At 41.0% G+C, this 19,536-nt stretch overlaps 1 protein-coding gene across 5 annotated transcripts in view; it reads left to right on the top strand.

The window, feature by feature from the left end:
* Positions 1–19,536, top strand: part of PLCE1 (phospholipase C epsilon 1) — a 945,493-nt gene that overhangs the window by 616,287 nt on the left and 309,670 nt on the right. For all 5 annotated transcript variants that reach the window (XM_073596424.1, XM_073596420.1, XM_073596423.1 and 2 more), the window contains 2 exons: positions 5,965–6,110; positions 9,936–10,194. In XM_073596424.1, the coding sequence (XP_073452525.1) occupies positions 5,965–6,110; positions 9,936–10,194 (405 nt within the window). The remainder of the gene's footprint in view (positions 1–5,964; positions 6,111–9,935; positions 10,195–19,536) is intronic.

Below are 19,536 nucleotides of genomic sequence, written 5' to 3'. Positions count from 1 at the left end.
CACACAATCTTTTTTTCTTAATACATAGAATGCATTAAGATAAAAATGCTTCTGACTTTACAGCCCTTTTATTGTAATGTGCGTGAACATGTAAAATAGCACATGTTAAAGTTTTATTTTAATCATGAATGCATCTGACCTATTTTAACCACTATGTGTTAAAGTGCTTTAGCTCATTAGTTTTCTTTCCAAACACAAAAAGCAATGAGTATTGCAATATTTTTGACTAATAAGTTGTGGAACATTGGTGTATTATTAAGTGCATTTACTGTATATGTCTCCTTGCCTTTATGCGGCAATACCAGCCACCAAAACTAGCAATACTTAGTTGGAAGCCATAATATCCAGTAGTAAACCAGTGGTAATACCACTGAACCTGTGTTGGTAATACCTCATGACACTTGATTAGTTATGTGTCAGTCATTGCATTTTTCTTCTATACAAGGATATTGCAAGTTCTGCACAATGGTGATCTGCTTGTTTGACATCTCTGTCATAGACAGGCTGCTTCTTGTATTTGTTTCTGGCTTGTCAAATGCATAATGAAAAAAAAAAACAGTTTAACTTAAAATATCAGATGAGAACATTTTAGGCTGCTTTCACACTGAGGCGCTTTACAGGCGCTATAGCGCTAAAAATAGCGCCTGTAAAGAGCCTCTCTCACTCCAGTGTGAAAGCACGAGTGCTTTCACACTGGAGCAGTGCTCTTGCAGGATGCTAAAAAAAGTCCTGCAAGCAGCATCCTTGCAGCGCTGTAGGAGCTGTGTACACAACGCTCCTAAAGCGCCCCGCCCACTCAAATCAATGGGCAGCGCTACCAAACCGCTGCAGCGGTGCTTTGCGGGCGGTTTTAACCCTTTTTCGGCTGCTAGCGAGGGGGTTGAAAGCGACCCGCTAGCGGCCGAATAGCGCCGCTAAAATGACAGTAAAGCGCAGCTAAAAATAGCAGTGCTTTACCGCCGACGCCCCTACTGCCCCAGTGTGAAAGTTGCCTTAGTTTACTCTTGTGTGTGATGTAAATGCAGCAGTGCTCAGTTCTTAGTGCTGTCAAAAAACCCACAAAAAAATGTTTATAAGTGAGTATACATATAACAATATAACTGTGTGTACTGCAGACATGTTTTCAAAGAACCTCAATATATTCTAGTTGCAGTTTCCTTCCAGAATAATAAAGTCATAAACGTCTGTGCCTGCTTTTAAAATTGAACTTAGGCATTAGCATTCCTTAAAAGGGTAAAATTGTTATTCTGTAAGAATGCTGGCCTTACTAAACATCCAGAGAGTGTTTTGGTATTTCTCCTGTTAAAAAAAGAAAAGAAAGTAAATAATGGCACTGAAATAAGGTTTCCCTTTGTTTGTGCTTGCCCTGGTAACATTGCAGCTTTTTCTTGTAATTTTTTATGCATGTTATTAACAGATTCCTCTCTCTTTTGTTATTTTATATAATAATCAAATAGTGCCAACAATTCTCCAGAATACTTTATTCTTTAGCAATATTAGAGTTATTTTCAGAACATTTGCAACTCTAAATCTTGTGGTTGTAGTTTATGAAGCTAGACTTTATACTGTCTCATTGCATCACGTCTTAAAGAGGTCCTGTTTTCCATACACTGCAGCATGATAAATTGTTTGGGAAACTGTACTGGAAACAATAAAAAGGGAGGCATACATTAATTGAGACTGGTACAGTTTTTTACTTAACATCCAGGCAAAATCGTGGGTTGTAACTTTCCTTCCCACTGATCATTTTCCAGATTCTGATCACTTTATCCTGACTGAAACGTTTTCTCATTGGTCACACCATTCTGCATTCTTGCTGCGTTTCACAACACATGTCACAAATATTTGGAAAATTAATACATTAATCACTTAAGGACCTTAAGGATTTACCCCCTTAATGCCCAGTCCATTTTTTTGTGACACAGCACTGCATTGCTTTAACTGACGATTGCGCAGTCATGCGACGCTGTACCCAAACAAAATGTATGTCCTTTTTTCCCCCACAAATAATGCTTTCTTTTGGTGGTATTTGATCACCTCTGAGGTTTTTATTTTTTGCGCTATAAACAAAGAAAGACCAACAATTATTGCTATAATAAAAATCCTATAAAAAAAATATATAAAAAAGCAAATTACTTCTCCAGTTTAGGCCGATATATATTATTCTCCATATTGTTGGTTAAAAAAATCGCAATAAGCATATATTGATTGGTTTGCACAAAAGTTATAGTGTCTACAAAATAGGGAATAGATTTATACCTTTTTTTTTTTTTTTTTTTTTACTAGTAATGACGGTGATCTGCATTTTCTAGCGGGACTGCAACATTGCGGTGGACAGATCAGACACATAACTGACATTTTTGACACTTTTTTTGGGAACCAGTCACATTATTACTGAAATCAGAGCTAAAAATATGCACTGTTATTGTACTAATGATACTGCCAGGGAAGGGGTTGACATCAGGGGCAATCAAGGGGTTAAATGTGTTCCCTGGGTGTGCTTACTAACTGTATGGGGGACTGTGTGACTGGGGAAACACACAGATCCGTCTTCCTGCATAGCAAAAAGACCGGATCTGTGTGATCTCCCCTGTCAGAATGGAGATTTGCCTTGTTTACACAGGCAGATCCCCGTTCTGTCACTGCAGGGAACAGTCGTGGGTGGACATAGAGTCTGCCCCACCCGCTGATTGGCCCCCCGCGCTGGCCACTAAATAGAGTTCCCGAGCCAACGTACAATGACGGTGATTCGCAGGAAAGAGCCAACCTTCCACAGTATAACAGCGGCTGGTCGGCAAGTGGTTAAAATTTTTTTTTTCACAAAATTGCCATTTTATCCAGTTATTTCTCACACAGCATGAGCATACTTAGAATTTCAACCCAAAACACATTCTGCTATGCCTCCTGTGTATAGGGATACCACATGTGTGAGACTTTTTTACAACCTACCCAATCAGTGGGTAGTCAGGAAATTAGTTCTATGTCCCTAGACGCTTGAAGGTGCTCCTTGGGTTTTACCCAGTGGGTAAAACCCAAGGAGCACCTTCAAGCGTCTAGGGACATAGAACTAATTTCCTGACTACCTATCACAATTTTGAAGGCCCTGGAGCACCAGGACAGTGGAAACACCCACAAAATGACCACATTTTGGAAAGCGAACACCCAAAAAGTATTTTCTAAGAAGCATGGTGAGTCTTTTAAAGACAAGTTGGCAATTTAATAAGATATTTCTCACACACAGCATGGGCAAACCTAGAATTACACCTCAAAACAAATTCTGCTACTCCTCTGTGTATGGCGATACTACATGTGTGGGAATTTTTGAGTCTTTTTCACTGCCTGGACTGAATATATCTTGGACATTGTATCTTGTGTATCACACAAATCAACCAACTGTATCAAAACCAATGTACTGTATACAAGTGATCAGGGAATATAACTTAGTGTAGCATCACCTATAGCAATCTCAGTTCCTATGAATTAAGCAAGCCTGGCCTACTGGTACATGGCTGCCCCCAGGAATGCCATGTTCACTGGTCAGGAAGTACAGGGGGCTAAAGAAAGGAAGAACAAAAGAGTTCCTGTTTTTCAATTGTCTGCCGGGGAATGGCTGGGAATGGTGTCTCTCAGAAACATAGTCAGTGCAATGTATAGGTAGGTTTAGGCACAGGCAGAGACATGGTCAGCAAACAGGCAAAGCAGTAGTCTAGGCAACAGACAGAAACATGATCAATAAACAGGCCAGGGTTAGTACAGACGATAGGGACACAACTGTGACTGAATGCGCTTTTACGGTTCATGCGTGAGGTTGGATGTCGGTAAAACCTTGTGGTCGAGAGCCATGGTTTTACAGACCCTAACTGCTTTCTCTAGCTGCAGAGGCAGTGACTGAGGGTGTACACACGCTATGACTACAAAGCTTTGCTTCACAGCTGTTATATCCCCTGTGATAGTGACCCATTCAAGTGAATGTGTTTGTGTGGGGTCCAAGGGGTAAAACAGGTGGTGAGGGGCGATACAATGCCTCCTCCCTGCCTGTCCAGTGCACTCTGAGGAGCAGTCTGAACATAAATGGCTCTTCAGAGAGCATCGTACATGTGAAGAAGTCCTTAGTGTGACACTATGACTGGGTATAGTGGTGCTCAGGGACACATGGTAATTATGGACAGTATGACTGTTGTAACGCTGATCAGGGATGTAACTGTTGTGATGGTGATCAGGGACACTGGGACTGGTGTGGCCATGGTCAGGTGCACTTTAACTGGTGTGGTGATGAACTGATACAGCCAGCTTGTCCGGTAAAACTGGTGAGGTTTCCCTTTCTTACCTCCCAATTTCCAGCATCCTGAAGAGGTTTCCCTTTTTTAATAATTGGCCATTATAATTTTAACTGTATATGTAATTTTTTTTTTTTTTTTACACCTATTGTAGTGATGGTCACTGTAATAGGCAATCAGTAAGCCAGCCTAAAGGTTTCATTTATAAAACATTGTGTATTGCTTTGATGCTGTGATTGATTACAGCTATCACGTGGTGCAAGACTTCTGTGACTGACCCTGGTACCATGAGATTGCTTTAACAAATCATAGAGCTCACACAGTTGTAAACAATGATAGCATTGTTTGCTACTGTGATCGCTGTGTCAGTAATCCACTGTGTCTGCGGGTCACAGATCGCGCCGCTGTGTGTTCTAGAGAGGTACAGGTACGTCCACCTGCATTGGCTCTCATCATGCCATTTATATACCATGGCTGGATGGGAAGTGGTTAAAGGAAAACATGGAAGATTTTCTTAGGGAGACCCTGCTACCTTTCCCTAAATGGTGTGGCTTTAGTTGTCACGGTATTGATTCAGGTCAAATTTAGTGAGAAGACCAGGGTTTCTACACAATTTCTTTGTTTTATTTATATGTATTAACTTACATTTCACAGAATCACTTTTGTTGTTTGATAATATGAATTTTTATATGATTATCAACATAATTGGTATTGTGTATTACTTTTTATAAAGTTGGAGTATATTTATTGGGATATATCTAGAATTGTGTATATATGGATACTGATAGATTTCACAATTGAATATCACTCTTTATGTCCTGCACTTCATTACACATTAATGGGGAAAATTTACTAAATATGGTGCGCACAAAATCTGGTGCAGCTGTGCATAGTAACCAATCAGCTTCTTACTTATGCTTCTTGAATTAGGCCGGGTTCACACTGCTCTGACATGAAAGTACCATGACTTCCGATCCGACTTTTCCCTGCAACATCGGTCAGAACAGGATGCGACTTGAGATGAGTGCCTAGTGCCTAGTGGGTCTAGTATGGATTTTTTTTTTCAATACATTTTGCAAGTGCTAACATTGTCGGATCAGTTAAGATGCTGATCCAACTTCGATACGACTTCAGTGATATTCAATGGTCTGAAATTGGACCAAAGTGGTGCAGGAACCTTTTACAAAGACGGACCGACACAAGACGGACCAGTTAAGATGACTCTTGTAGGGAATCATTGATTTTTACACGCCATGCAACCTAGAAGCTAGGCACAGTTGCACCAGATTCTGTGTGAACCAGTTTTAGTAAATCCCCAACAATGTCTGTAAAATTTGCTTGGATTTGTTAAAGTAACAAGGTTTATGTTTTCTTATTCAGAAAAAAACGATTGAAATACAAAATATTGAGTCTGTGTTTGTCTCTTTTTGAGTATAACAATATCCTTTATGGCATACTTTTACATTAAAAAAGCTAGAAATAAGTGGTTGTATTACCAGTGGTTGTTTTCTTTTTCCAGCAGGAAATAGACAAATTAAATCTGGAATCTAAATAGCCTCCAAAAATGATGCAGTTTGCTTACGGTTTCATAAAACAGTAGATTTAAAGATTGTCTTTTAATATGAGAATTGTTAAACCTCTTTTCTGCGTTTCACCAGTTTATTTCTCTTTTAATTCTCTTTTTCAGGTTAGTTCTTGGGTAACCTGGCTGATTCTTGCTGCGGGGTCCATGGAGGAGAAACGGGAAGCCTTTTCTCACTTGGTGCACATAGCAAAGTGCTGCTGGAATATGGGCAATTACAATGCTGTGATGGAATTCCTGGCAGGGCTCAGGTACGACTTAATTGAGGAGAGGCGAAAGCAGCTGTTATAAACATCAGTTGGCACTTTGTCAGATAGTTTTAAATAGCCATACAATTACAAACTTTTGTGAACTGTTTGAAAGTAATCTGAAGAGGTCATAATGTTTACATGCTTAAGGCAGTCATGTTTAATCTTTTAAAATATTAAGTGTAGTTAAAGTAAATTCTAATGTTGGTGAAGTAGCTGAAAGAATGGAAAACATTAATGATGCATTTTAGTGTTTGCAGAGCTAGATAACACTCAGTCTGAACGACATGATCAACATTTAAAGTATTTTTATTTTATATACATTTCACAGCCTTTTATGTTTGCATGAAACATCCTGAAACGCTTGCTAACAGTGTTGACAAGTGTTCTTGTAAGACATAAATCTCAAGTGTTTCCACTCTATAGACAGCTCAACACATTGATAGCCTGTTGAGACGTATTCTAGATGTTTGCATTTAACCTAGGAAGTAAAACTAGATATATTTTCTGAACTTGTTACAATTTAGGTATATGAAACACTTGTGTGTCTTGATGGTCCAGAATTTGAAGTGGCCTCATATAAGGAATGTGTCTGTGTTTTCCTAACAACCAGTCATGTTTTACTTGCCTATCCTAACCTTTTCTGCCTTAGAAGACTTGGGTTTGAAATGTTTTTTTCTGGGGGGATACAGGTTAGTTACAGTGGGGCAAAAAAGTATTTAGTCAGCCACCAATTGTGCAAGTTCTCCTACTTAAAGCAGTTGTATACCCGCTGACACTTTTTTTTTTTTTTATACCCCTGTAAGGCAAAAGGCATAATGAGCTAATATGCACCGCATACTAGCTTATTATGAAATACTTACCTTAGAACGAGGCGTCGGTATCTTACCTGGTCCATTCCGAGGTAGCTGACACGTTGCCTCGGTGTGTCTTCCGGGTATCGCGGCTCCAGCGCTGTGAGTGGCTGGAGCCGCGATGTCGTCACCCCCTGCGCATGCGCGCGGGAGATTTCTTTCCCGGCAAGGTCCGGCAATTGCTGGGCCTTCAGCCGAGAATCCCCTGTGCGCATGCGCCACTGCAGTCAGCGGCTCATAGCAAGGGGGAATATCTCCTAAACCGTACAGGTTTAGGAGATATTTTTTTTACCTACAGGTAAGCCTTATTATAGGCTTACCTGTAGGTAAAAGTTAAAAAATAGACTATACAACTGCTTTAAAAAGATGAGAGAGCCCTGTAATTATCATCATAGGTATACCTCAACTATGAGAGACAAAATGTGGAAGCAAATCCAGACAATCACATTGTCTGATTTTTTAAAGAATTTATTTGCAAATTATGGTGGAAAATAAGCAAGATTTCTGGCTCTCACAGACCTGTATCTTCTTCTTTAAGAGGCTCCTCTGTCCTCCACTCATTACCTGTATTAATGGCACCTGTTTGAACTTGTTATCAGTATAAAAGACACCTGTCCACAACCTCAAATAGTCACACTCCAAACTCCACTATGGTGAAGACCAAAGAGCTGTTGAAGGACACCAGAAACAAAATTGTAGATCTGCACCAGGCTGGGAAGACTGAATCTGCAATAGGCAAGCAGCTTGGTGTGAAGAAATCAACTGTGGGAGCAATAATTAGAAAATGGAAGACCACTAATTATCTCCCTCGATCTGGGGCTCCACGCAAGATTTCACCCCGTGGGGTCAAAATGATCACAAGAACGGTGAGCAAAAATCCCAGAACCACACGGGGGGACCTAGTGAATGACCTGCAGAGAGCTGGGACCAACGTAGCAAAGGCTACCATCAGTAACACACTACGCTGCCAGGGACACAGATCCTGCAGTGCCAGACGTGTCCCCCTGCTTAAGCCAGTACATGTCCGGGCCCGTCGGAGGTTTGCTAGAGAGCATTTGGATGATCCAGAAGAGGACTGGGAGAATGTCATATGGTCAGATGAAACCAAAGTAGAACTGTTTGGTAGAAACACAACTCGTGTGTTTGGAGGAGAGAGAGAATGCTGAGTTGCAACCAAAGAACACCATACCTACTGTGATGTGACAACATCATGCTTTGGGGCTGTTTCTCTGCAAAGGAAACAGAATGACTGATCCGTGTACATGAAAGAATGAATGGGGCCATGTATCGTGAGATTTTGAGTGCAAACCTCCTCCCATCAGCAAGGGCATTGAAGATGAAACGTGGCTGGGTCTTTCAGCATGACAATGATCCCAAACACACTGCCCAGGCAACAAAGGAGTGGCTTCGTAAGAAGCATTTCAAGGTCCTGGAGTGGCCTAGCCAGTCTCCAGATCTCAACCCAATAAAAAAACCTTTGGAGGGAGTTGAAAGTCCGTGTTGCCCAATGACAGCCCCAAAAAATCACTGCTCTAGAGGAGATCTACATGGAGGAATGGGCCAACATACCAGCAACAGTGTGTGACAACCTTGTGAAGACTTGCAGAAAACGTTTGACCTCTGTCATTGCCAACAAAGAATATATAACAAAGTATTGAGATGAACTTTTGATATTGACAAAATACCTATTTTCCACCATAATTTGCAAATAAATTCTTTCCAAATCAGACAATGTGATTGTCTGGATTTGTTTCCACATTTTGTCTCTCATAGTTGAGGTATACCTATGTTGACAATTACAGACCTCTCTCATCTTTTTAAGTGGGAGAACTTGCACAATTGGTGGCTGACTAAATACTTTTTTGCCCCACTGTATAACTCTGTATGCAATAATAGTATTAGGGCCAGTATCCCGGCACAGAAAATTGCATCTTTTTAATGGATCCTGCTGTCTTAAAAAGATTCACACTCCACTCCACTAACAGCACTCAGTGTTAGCATTTATGCGGCCCAGGATGCACAAACTTTGCAGTAAATGGGAATCTTTGACCTATTTTAAAACCCGTAATTGAACACAGATGGAGATTTATAAATTATTACAGAGAAGGAGGAACACATCTCTCAGTATGTGCAGTGTTAGATAAGTCAAGGGAATTGCAGTGGGTCTTGATGGTCCAAAGAACAGGGGCATCTTTCACCACCTGTTTTTCTCCTTGAGAATCTGTGTGTCTTTGGTCACAGTGCTGGTCACAACTGCCACATGTAGGCTCTATACAGATGCTGAAGTCTAAAAATAGTTACAACTTACCACATACCATAATAAGCACATTAAAGTATACCCAAAGTCAATTTTATTTTTTTATTTTTTTATTTTTTGATAGAGTGGAGAGAAATTGGAACACTTGTCAGGTTTTTTTTTTGAGAACTAACAATTTTTTTTGAGTTTTTACACAAACAATACAATACAGGGTACTTGTCAGGTTTTTATTGCTGTCTGTGCCCCCAGAGGTTAGATTCACCCTATTTGTTCTGTTTACTGTTAAAAGTGAAAGTAAAAGAAATCCCAATGTTTGAGTTGTCACCAGAAAAGTAATAGAGGGGGTATCTTCTATTGAGTACACTACCTTTGGTGACCCTGTTGACAAACAGGGATTTCCTCACTTTAAAGGGATTTCTTATCACTTTCTGCTTAGCAATGGACGAGGAAGTGAAGGGAAATCCCCCCAATGGAACACAGATAGTAAAAAATGATGGGGATTATAACCCTCCCCTACTATATCCAAAATGTACAACAAAGGCTTTGCCCTTAATTCTACTTTAAAATGATTTCTGCAGTGATCCTTTATGGTAGATTATGTATGCAGTTTTAAAAAAGCAATAAAACATGTTTTTATAGACTGCTTGAATGGATTTATGCATTACAATGGATACTGCTTGGCAGCCATAAAAAATAATGTTTGCACTTGTTTAACAGGTCTCGGAAAGTGCTGAAAATGTGGCAATTCATGGATCAACATGATATTGAAACTATGAGAAGCTTAAAAGATGCCATGGCTCAGCATGAATCATCATCAGAGTACAGAAAAGTGGTGAACAGAGCACTGAATATACCTGGTTGTAAAGTGGTTCCTTTTTGTGGGGTGTTCTTGAAAGAATTGTGTGACGTTCTTGATGGAGCAGCAAGTCTGATCAGACTGTGTCCTCGCTACAATTCTCAGAATGAAATATTGGAGGTAAATGCACATTAATTCTGTCTGGGCCACTCCATGCCTGCCGCAGAGTCCATGGACCCTTGACTTTTGTCAGCGCTAAGCCCAGCCCCTCTTGTTGCCAGACTGCCTCCCCCATTTAACAGTCCAATGCTAGAGCCACTACTGGACATTAACCACTTGACCTCCTGAAGATTTATCCCCCTTCCTGACCAGGCCATTTTTTGCGATAGGGCACTGCGTTACTTTAACTGTATTTTTTTCTCCACAAATAGAGCTTTCCTTTGGTGGAATTTGCTGTCCGTGGTTCCCGCTGTGCATAATCACAGCAGGAGCGAGTCCTCCGGCGGCACGCATTTGCACCCGCTACCCGGGAGTGCAGGATCATATATATATATATATATATATATATATATATATATATATATATATATGTGTGATCCTGTACACAGCAGCTGCCCTGTGGCAGTAAAACTGCTATAGGGTGGTCGCTAAGTGGTTAAAGTGGAACTAACTCTCCCAGTCAACATTGAGTTTAATCCTTATGCTGCTAGCATTAGTAAATAAATAAGAAAGTATATCATAGTTACTTGTTTTTAAATTTCTTTAGTTACTTCCTAATTTCCAAGCCTAGGCAAAATGATGTCCCATGAGTCTTTAGGAGAGGTAGAGGGGTTTTTTCAGCTAAGCACACCCTCCTGCCTGAAATCCTGACCCAAGGACAGATGGATTCCAGGAAGTAGATTCTACATGAATCATCTGACAGTGTTGACAGTGGAATCCCTTCTGCTGAGAAATTGTCTTCTCCCAGAGGGGACGGGCGAAGGAAGCCGTCCCTGCTGGGAGAAGACAGTGATTATCGCTAGCGGCTATAGCAGCCACTTGTGATAATCAGAAGCTAACCCGGCATGCCAGTTGTACCCAGGTTGATCGATCGATCAACCTGGTACATTCAGCCTGCCAATTAATGGTTTTGAATCTCGGCCAATTCCTGCTGAACCGGCTGAAATTCAAAACGTGTATGGCCGGGCTTAAAGTTACTAGCCAACAGTGTCATGAGCAATCAAGATGATCTTGATTGCTCATGCAGATACTGCAGGCCAGTGACTCCCCTGATCCAGCAATTCGCTTCCCTACACAGATTAGTATGACCAGTAGAATAAAAATAGGGTGCTACTGATTTTTAGGGCACAATGATATTTGCACGAATGTTTATCAAAACAAAATTTTAGCTAAAAATACACTAAAATCATTAGCAGATAAAAACACAGCACATTTTACAAAATTCCTACTAAATATAAAAGGTAACCTGTAATGAGTTAATAAATAACAAATATTTGTAAATTTTAAATTGCGCCTTTTTGCGAAATGGTGAAAATCGAACATACACAAAAATGTAAATATCCAAATATCACTAAACATCTATAGGTTTTAATTTTTCACTTACAGCTTTCAGAGTTTGTTAAAGAAGCCCAAACCATATATTTTCTGAAAGCTCATGACCTGTAGAATAAAAAGAAGGTGCTACTGATTTTAAGGCCCTGTGATATTTGCACAAATGTTAATCAAAATAATATATTCGCTAAAAATACTCTGAAATCAATATTAGCAGTTATAAACACAGCAAATTTTACTAAATCTCTGCTAAATTCCTATTAAATATAAAAGCTTAACCTGTATTGAGTTAATAAATAACAAATATTTGTATGTTTTAAATTACGCCTTTTTGCAAAATGGTGAAAGTTGAACGTACGCAAAAATTTAAATAACTAAATTTCTCTAAAAATCTGAAGGTTTTCATTTTTCCCTTACAGCTTTCAAAGTTTGTAAACAACTCCCCCAAACCATATATTTTCTGAAAGCATAGGACCAGTAGAATAAAAGGAAGGTGCTACTGATTTTTAAGGCCCCACGATATTTGCGCAATTGTTTACCAAAGCAATATTTTCACAAAAAATACAGTAAAATCATTATTAGCAGATATAAACACAGCAAATTTTACAAAATTCCTGGTAAATTCCTAGTAAATATAAAAGCTTAACCTGTATTGAGTTTAATAAATAGCAAATAGTTGCACATTTTAAATTGCACCTTTCTGCAAAATGATGCAGATTGAACGTGCAAAAAACTATAAATAACCACATTTCTCTAAACATCTGGAGGTTTTCATTTTTCACTTACAGCTTTCAGAGTTTGTAAAAGACTCCCCGAACTATACATTTTCTGAAAGCATAGGACCAGTAGAATAAAAGGTAGGTGCTACTGATTTTTAAGGCCCCACGATATTTGCGCAAAATAATATTTTTGCTAAAAATGCACTAAAATACAAACAGCATATTTTATAAAATTCAGCAACATTCTTTCTAAATATAAAACGTAAACCTGTATTCAGTTAATAAATAACAAATATTTGTCAATTTTAAATTACACCTTCTTGAGAAATGGTGAAAATCGAATGTAAGCAAACATTTCTCTAAAAATCTGGAGGTTTCATTATTAAGTTACAGCTTTCAGAGTTTGTAAAAGACCCCCCAAACCATATATTTTCTGAAAGCACATGGCCAGTAGAATAAAAAGGAGGTGCTACTGATTTTTAAGGCACCGCAATATTTGCGCAAATGTTTATTAATCAATATTTTTGCTAAAAATACACTAAAATCATTATTAGAAGATTCATACATGGCAAAATGTACAAAATTTCTGCAAAATTCCTGCTAAATATAAAAGTTAAAAATTGAGTTAATAAATTACAAATATTTGTACATTTTAAATTGCACCTTTTTGTGAAATGGTGAAAATTGAAGTATAAAACAGTAAAAAAAAAACAATTTACTCTAAAAAGCTGGAGGTTACCATTTTTCCCTTACAGCTTTCAGGATTCGCAAAAGACCCCTCAAACCATAGATTTTCTGAAAGCACGTGACCTATAGGAAAAAAAAGTCCTGATTTTTTTAGGCCCCCCGCAATAATTCATCAAAGTGCAATTTTACTACAAATACATTAAAATCATTATTAGTGGATACATGCATGGCAACATTTACAAAATCCCTGCTAAATAAAAAAGCTAAAACTGTATTGAGTACATAAATAACAAATATTTGTACATTTTAAATTGCGCCTTTTTGTAAAATGCTGAAAACTGAAGGTTTGTAAAACTGTAAATAAAAACGCTTTACTCTAAAAAATTACCATTTTTCACTTATGGCTTTAAAAAATTGAAAAGACCCCTCAAACCATACATTTTCTGAAAGCATATGACCTGTAGAATAAAAAATGTGGTACTGATTTTTGGGTCCCCCAATAATTGCGCAAATGTTCATCAAATCGTTAATTTTACAAAAAAATATACTAAAATCATTATTAGTACACATAAACCCAACATAACTTACAAAATTCCTGCTAAATTGCTACTAAAGCATCATTCATGTGGCATACTAAAGTGTATGCCCTTGGAGGGCCATGTTTATCTGCACAGTTGTTCCATACAGGCAGTCCCATTTATGTGAATTGGGATGCAACGGCTGCACAGGCATAGCCGCTGCTCCCAATCTGACATCCGTGTGGGTGTGGGTGCATGACCCCGAATGCAGACGGTGTGAGCTCCGGGACATTGGGACATTAACCTGGACCTACATGGATGTCAAATTGGGAGCAATGGCTCTGTTTGCGCAGTTGCTACATTCCAATTTACATCAATGGGACTGCCTGCACAGGGATGCCCGGAACATCTGTGCATCCCTGTACAGATAAGCACAACCTTGCCGGGGTGTACACTGTGTATGCCCCCCTTTCACACAAGCAGGCCGATCAGATCTGCCTGTCTGTTTTTCAGGTGAACCCGATCGTACCACCCATTGTTTTCTATGGGTCCGCTAAAAACAGATGGATGGGGATCTGTTCCTCATCCATCTAGTGGATCGAGTCGGATGACAGGCGGTCCATTTCCATCCAACCGCCCCATAGAGAACAGCGAACTGTGTCCATGACCGTTCTGCATCAGCAGGGATCACACTGACCTGTCATCCGCCTGCTTAGCGGGAATCAGCGGACAGATCCTCCACTGAGCAGGCGCATCTGCTTGACGGAAATGTGAAAGGGGCCTTGTTATGTTTTTTTGGGGGGTTTTAAATATTTTTTAAACTTTTTAAATTTTTTTACAATAATATTTTTTTTTATATTTTGTCCTTTATTTTTTTTTTGGTAAGATTTCAGAGGTCTAAACAGACCCCTGATATCTACTTTTTGAGACAGAAAGGGACTGAAGAAAGTCACTCCTTATTCATTCATAAACTGACATATAGAAAACACGGTTTATCAGTGCACACAGGAGCGATCTGTAATGATCGCTGCCTGTGTCCATTGTAGTACAGGGAGGGGGCAAGTAAACGCATGTTTACCAAGCCCCCCCCCCCCCAGCCCCAACCTCACCCGCCCCCGCACCACTGCCCCCCACTCAACAGCCTGTCAGCTAGCTGGAGCTGAGTGACGGTCAGCAGCTGCAAGCGGCGGGAGGGGAAGGAGGGAATGCCACCCAGCAGCAGAGGATTGTTAAGACGGGGGCCATTGCGGCGGGTGATCGGAGTGGCAGGAGGGACATGTTTTGATCCCCTCTAAGCTTCTGAAGCACCTGAAGCCAATGGGAGTGGCAGAGGTGGGAAGCCGGCTTCAGCTGCAAGGGATCGGGTTTGCATGGGGGAGGGGGGGTCAGATTTGAGCTGAATAACTATGATCAGCGGATTGTAATGAGAGCTATAAGATTGTTCATGAGAGCTATAGGATTGAGTCTGCTGAATTAGCAGAGTCTGCTGAACAATTTTGTTATAAGTTTATAGTCACTGAAGTGACCATGAGCTTATATCAGAAGGAGGAATGAGGCCAGCTGGAAGCAGTGCTGTAGGTTCGTACACTGTGAGGACCTGGCAGTGATAGGGTTAATGGTTTCCCAGTTTAATTTATTTTGTTACATTAATAATGTATTGGGTGCTGACAGGGCCACCCATGGCTTCGCTCAGTGTATGCCCAACTTTAGGGGCTTTTTTAGTTACGTATTAGTTAAAATGATTGTAAACCTTTTTTTTTTTTAAATAACAAACATGTTGTACTTACTTGCTCTGTGCAGCCCCAATCCTCATCTTTTGGGATCCCCTGCCGTTGCTCCTGACTCTTCCTGCCTTGCGTGCAGGCTTGCTTTCAAGCCCCGCTGTCTGTGTCCAGGCAGCACTTCCTCATCATAGGATTTCGTTAACAGCAGTAAGAGCCAATGGCTTCCTTTGCTATCAGTCTGCTCTGTGAGGAGGAAGAGATCCACTGTTCTCTTTCACAGCTCTGGATCGAGAATGGGCTCAGGTAAGTGTAATGGGGGGGAGGGGTGGATCCTCACGGTTTTTCACCTTAATGTTCACCTTGATACTTTCAGGAGAAGAGCCTGCAGCACCCCCCCCTTTTTTTCTTACCTGAGCCCGATCGCTCCAGCGACGGTGACGAGTACATCAGCTCCAGCCGCTGTCTCGGGTCCTCGTTGGATAGATTGATAGCAGCAGGAGCCATTGGCTTCCGCTGCTGTCAGTCAAATCCAGTTTCACAGGTGCGGGGCCCAGTCCTGCTGTCTGTGTCAATGGACACGGCAGCAGGACTCTGGAGCATGCCACATGAGTTCCCCCATGGAAAGCGGCTCTCTGTAGGGGCAATCAAGAAGAGGAGGAGTCAGGAGCACCGCGGGGGGGACCCCAGAAAAGGAGGATCGGGGCCACTCTGTGCAAAACCCTTGCACAGAGGAGGTAAGTATAACATGTTATTAAAAAAAAAACTAAGCTTTACAATCACTTTAAGGCTTTAGAACCACTTATTGATTATAAAAGTTATTACCAGCATTGTTTTTCTCCATGTTTACTGTATGTAGGTGATACTTTTTTGAGAATAGTATGTATTTTCCTTCATACAGCCCATTTGGTTAACCACTTTAACTCCAGCCCTATTGTGACACTTTTCTTCTACATGTAAAAATCTAAATTTTTTTGCTAGAAAATTACTTAATGCCCAGACATTATACATTTTTTTAAGCAGAGGCCCTAGAGAATAAAATGATGGGTATTGCTCACGGTATTTGCGCAGTGTTTTTTCAAAATGTTTTTTTTTTTTGGAAAAAATACACTTTAATGAATTTTAATGCACAAAACACAATTTAATATCAAATTGTTTGGTAAAATATAAAAGATCATGTTAGGCCGAGTAAATAGATACCTAACATGTCACGCTTAACTAAGGTAATTAGACATGTCCATAGGCAACACTTTATAAGCCTTTACAGGTTACCAGTTTAGAGTTACACAGGAGGTCAGGTGCTAGAATTATTGCTCTCACTATAACGTTCAAAGCAATACCTCACGTGTGGTTCGATCACTGTTTACATACAGCATCTCACAAAAGTGAGTACACCCCCCCATATTTTCGTAAATATTTTATTATATCTTTTCATGCAGTGTATATTTGCTATCCCCACAAAATAACTCAACATACTGCCATTAATGTCTATTCCGCTGGCAACAGAAGTGAATACACCTCTAAGTGAAAATGTCCAAATTGGGCCCAAAGTGTCAATATTTTGTGTGGCCACCATTATTTTCCACTCCTCCATGACGTTATCACGGAACTGGTGGATGTTAGAGACCTTGCGCTCCTCCACCTTCTGTTTGAGGGTGCCCCACAGATAATCAATAGGGTCTAGGTCTAAAGACATGCTTGGCTGTCCATCACCTTTACCCTAAGGCAGTGGTCATCTTGGAGGTGTGTTTGGGGTTGTTATCATGTTGGAATACTGCCCTGCTGCCCAGTCTCCGAAGAGAGGGGATCATGCTCTGCTTTAGTATGTCACAGTACATGTTGGCATTCATGGTGCCCTCAATGAACTGTAGCTCCCTAATGCCGGCAACACTCATGCAGCCCCAGACCATGACCCTCCCACCACCATGCTTGACTGTAGGTAAGACACACTTGTACTTTGTATTCCTCAACGGTTGCCGCCACACACGCTTGAAACCATCTGAACCAAATAAGTTTATTATGGTCTCATCAGACCACAGGACATGGTTCCAGTTACCCTTGTCCTTAGTCTGCTTGTCTTCAGCAAACTGTTTGCGTGCTTTCTTGTGCACCATCTTTAGAAGAGGCTTCCTTCTGGAATGACAGCCATGCAGACCAATTTGATGCAGTGTGCAGTGTATGGTCTGAGCACTGACAGGCTGACCTGGCAGCACTCATATGTCTATTTCCCAAAGACAACCTCTGCATATGACACTGAGCATGTGCACTCAACTTCTTTGGTTGATCATGGTGAGGCCTGTTCTGAGTGGAACCTGTCCTGTTAAACTGCTGTATGGTCTTGACCACCGGGCTGCAGCTCAGTTTCAGGGTCTTGGCAATCTTCTTATAGACTAGGCCATCTTTATGTAGAGCAACAATTCTTTTTTTTTTATCGTACATCACGGGACACAGAGCCATAGTAGTTACTATGTGGGTTATAGGCCACCTTCAGGTGATGGACACTGGCACACCCTAAGACAAGAAGTCCACTCCCTATATAACCCCTCCCACTACTGGGAGTACCTCAGTTTTTTCGCCAATGTCTTAGGTGTTGGTCACGAGTAAAGATGTACTGTGCTGAGCTCCATTGGAATATTCCTTGCTGGGGCAGGCTATGCAACCGGATCCATTCAAAGTGTCTTTTCAGGCCAAATTGATTGGTACCTGGGCCTTGTGGCAGAAGAAACGAGGTTTAGCCCATAACGCTTCTCTTTTTAGAACCTGAAGGTTTTTTAACAGAGCCCACCATGAGGGGTGAAGATTGGGTCTGTTGGTTTTACCACAGAATCCCTGCGGTGGGAAAGGTAAGTGGAGATTTCTAAGGAATTTTAAATTCTTTTATGAATGGTCTCCTTTAAAAAGTAAATGTTGTCATTCCTAAAAGTCACCACTGGGAGGTGTATTGAGCACGTACCTTTCATGCTTTCCTCAGATCACTCTGTAATCAGCAGAGGCCGCAGATTTCCCTCTGGCGAGCAGTCCCAGGTCTCCGGTAAGGTGTTGGGGGGGAGATTTTTTCTTAAAACACCCCACACCTGGACAGACGCTCTCCCCCTCTCTCTAAATAGAGGGGGAAGCTGCCTGCACTGTGATATGTCAGCCTCCTTGACGCCCCCTCCCCCCCACACACACACACCGATCATGTTGGATCAGAAGCTCGTGCTCGCACGGTGGGAATATGGAGAGGGCATGGCTTAGCGCGGGAGTACTTTTTAAAAAGCTCCATTTTGCTGTCTGCAAACTGTCGGAGGGACACAAGAGCAAAAGGGGGCATGTAAGTGGTGACACAGGAATTCCCTTGGCACATTTACTAAAGAACCAGGCTGAGCATTAATAGCAGTGGCAGTTGCTGGACTATTTGCTCAAGCAGTGTGTGCAATTTCTTCTGGTAGTACCTCTGCATCTGTGCATCGGGCTATGGTCAGAAGGGGAGGTAGAAAGACCCCAAAAAAGGGCTCAAGAGGGACACCTTCAAGCTCTAAAAAGCCTAAACTCATCTCTACAATGGCATTCTTCCCTGAGAGTTCTGAGGTGGCTGGTCAGAGTGAGCCATCAGGGCCGTCAAATGTTGCTGTTTCCAACACTGCAGCCCCTGTCTATATTACTAAAGAGGTTTTTTCTGCAGCCATGAGAGGTTTGGAAGATCGGTTAGCGGCTTTAATCGCATCCCAGTGTGGGACAAAATGCAACAGGTCTTCCATTACCCAGGTTCCTCAAACTGAGGATCTTGGGGCGGTGAAGATGAATTTCCCTCAGGGGACCATGAAGAGGCTGATGACTCCTCTTCTGAGGGGTCAAATGCGGAAGGATCAGCTTCACAATCTGATAGATTGCTGGTGCAATCTCTTCCACATTTTTGCTACCCTTAACGGAGTCGGTTGATAAGCCCGATTCTTGTTTAGGTTTGCTAAAGCCTCCTCAAGCTGTGCATGCCTTTCCTGTCCATTCATTGCTTGAAAAGCTTATGTATTCTGAGAGGGATCACCCAGATAAGCATTTTTTTCCTCCTAAAAAGTTTTCAACACTTTATCCAATGGAGGAGAAATTCACTAAAAAAATGGGAGATACCAGCAATTGACGCTGCTATGTCTTCTGTGAATAAAAGTTTGACTTGTCCGGTAGACAATGCTCAAATGCTTAGGGATCCAACGGACATAAAGTTGGAATTCCTATTAAAAAACACTTTTTTCTCTGGCAGGTTCAGTGACTCAGCCTGCCCTGGCAGCAATTGGTGTATGTCAATCCTTGAGAGACCAGTTTAAACAGGTGCTCAAGGTTATTCCTGAT

Source organism: Aquarana catesbeiana, linkage group LG08 (genome assembly GCF_042186555.1).
Source record: "Aquarana catesbeiana isolate 2022-GZ linkage group LG08, ASM4218655v1, whole genome shotgun sequence".
In the NCBI taxonomy this organism is placed as follows: Eukaryota; Metazoa; Chordata; class Amphibia; order Anura; family Ranidae; genus Aquarana; species Aquarana catesbeiana.
This window is presented reverse-complemented; position numbering and strand designations above follow the sequence as displayed.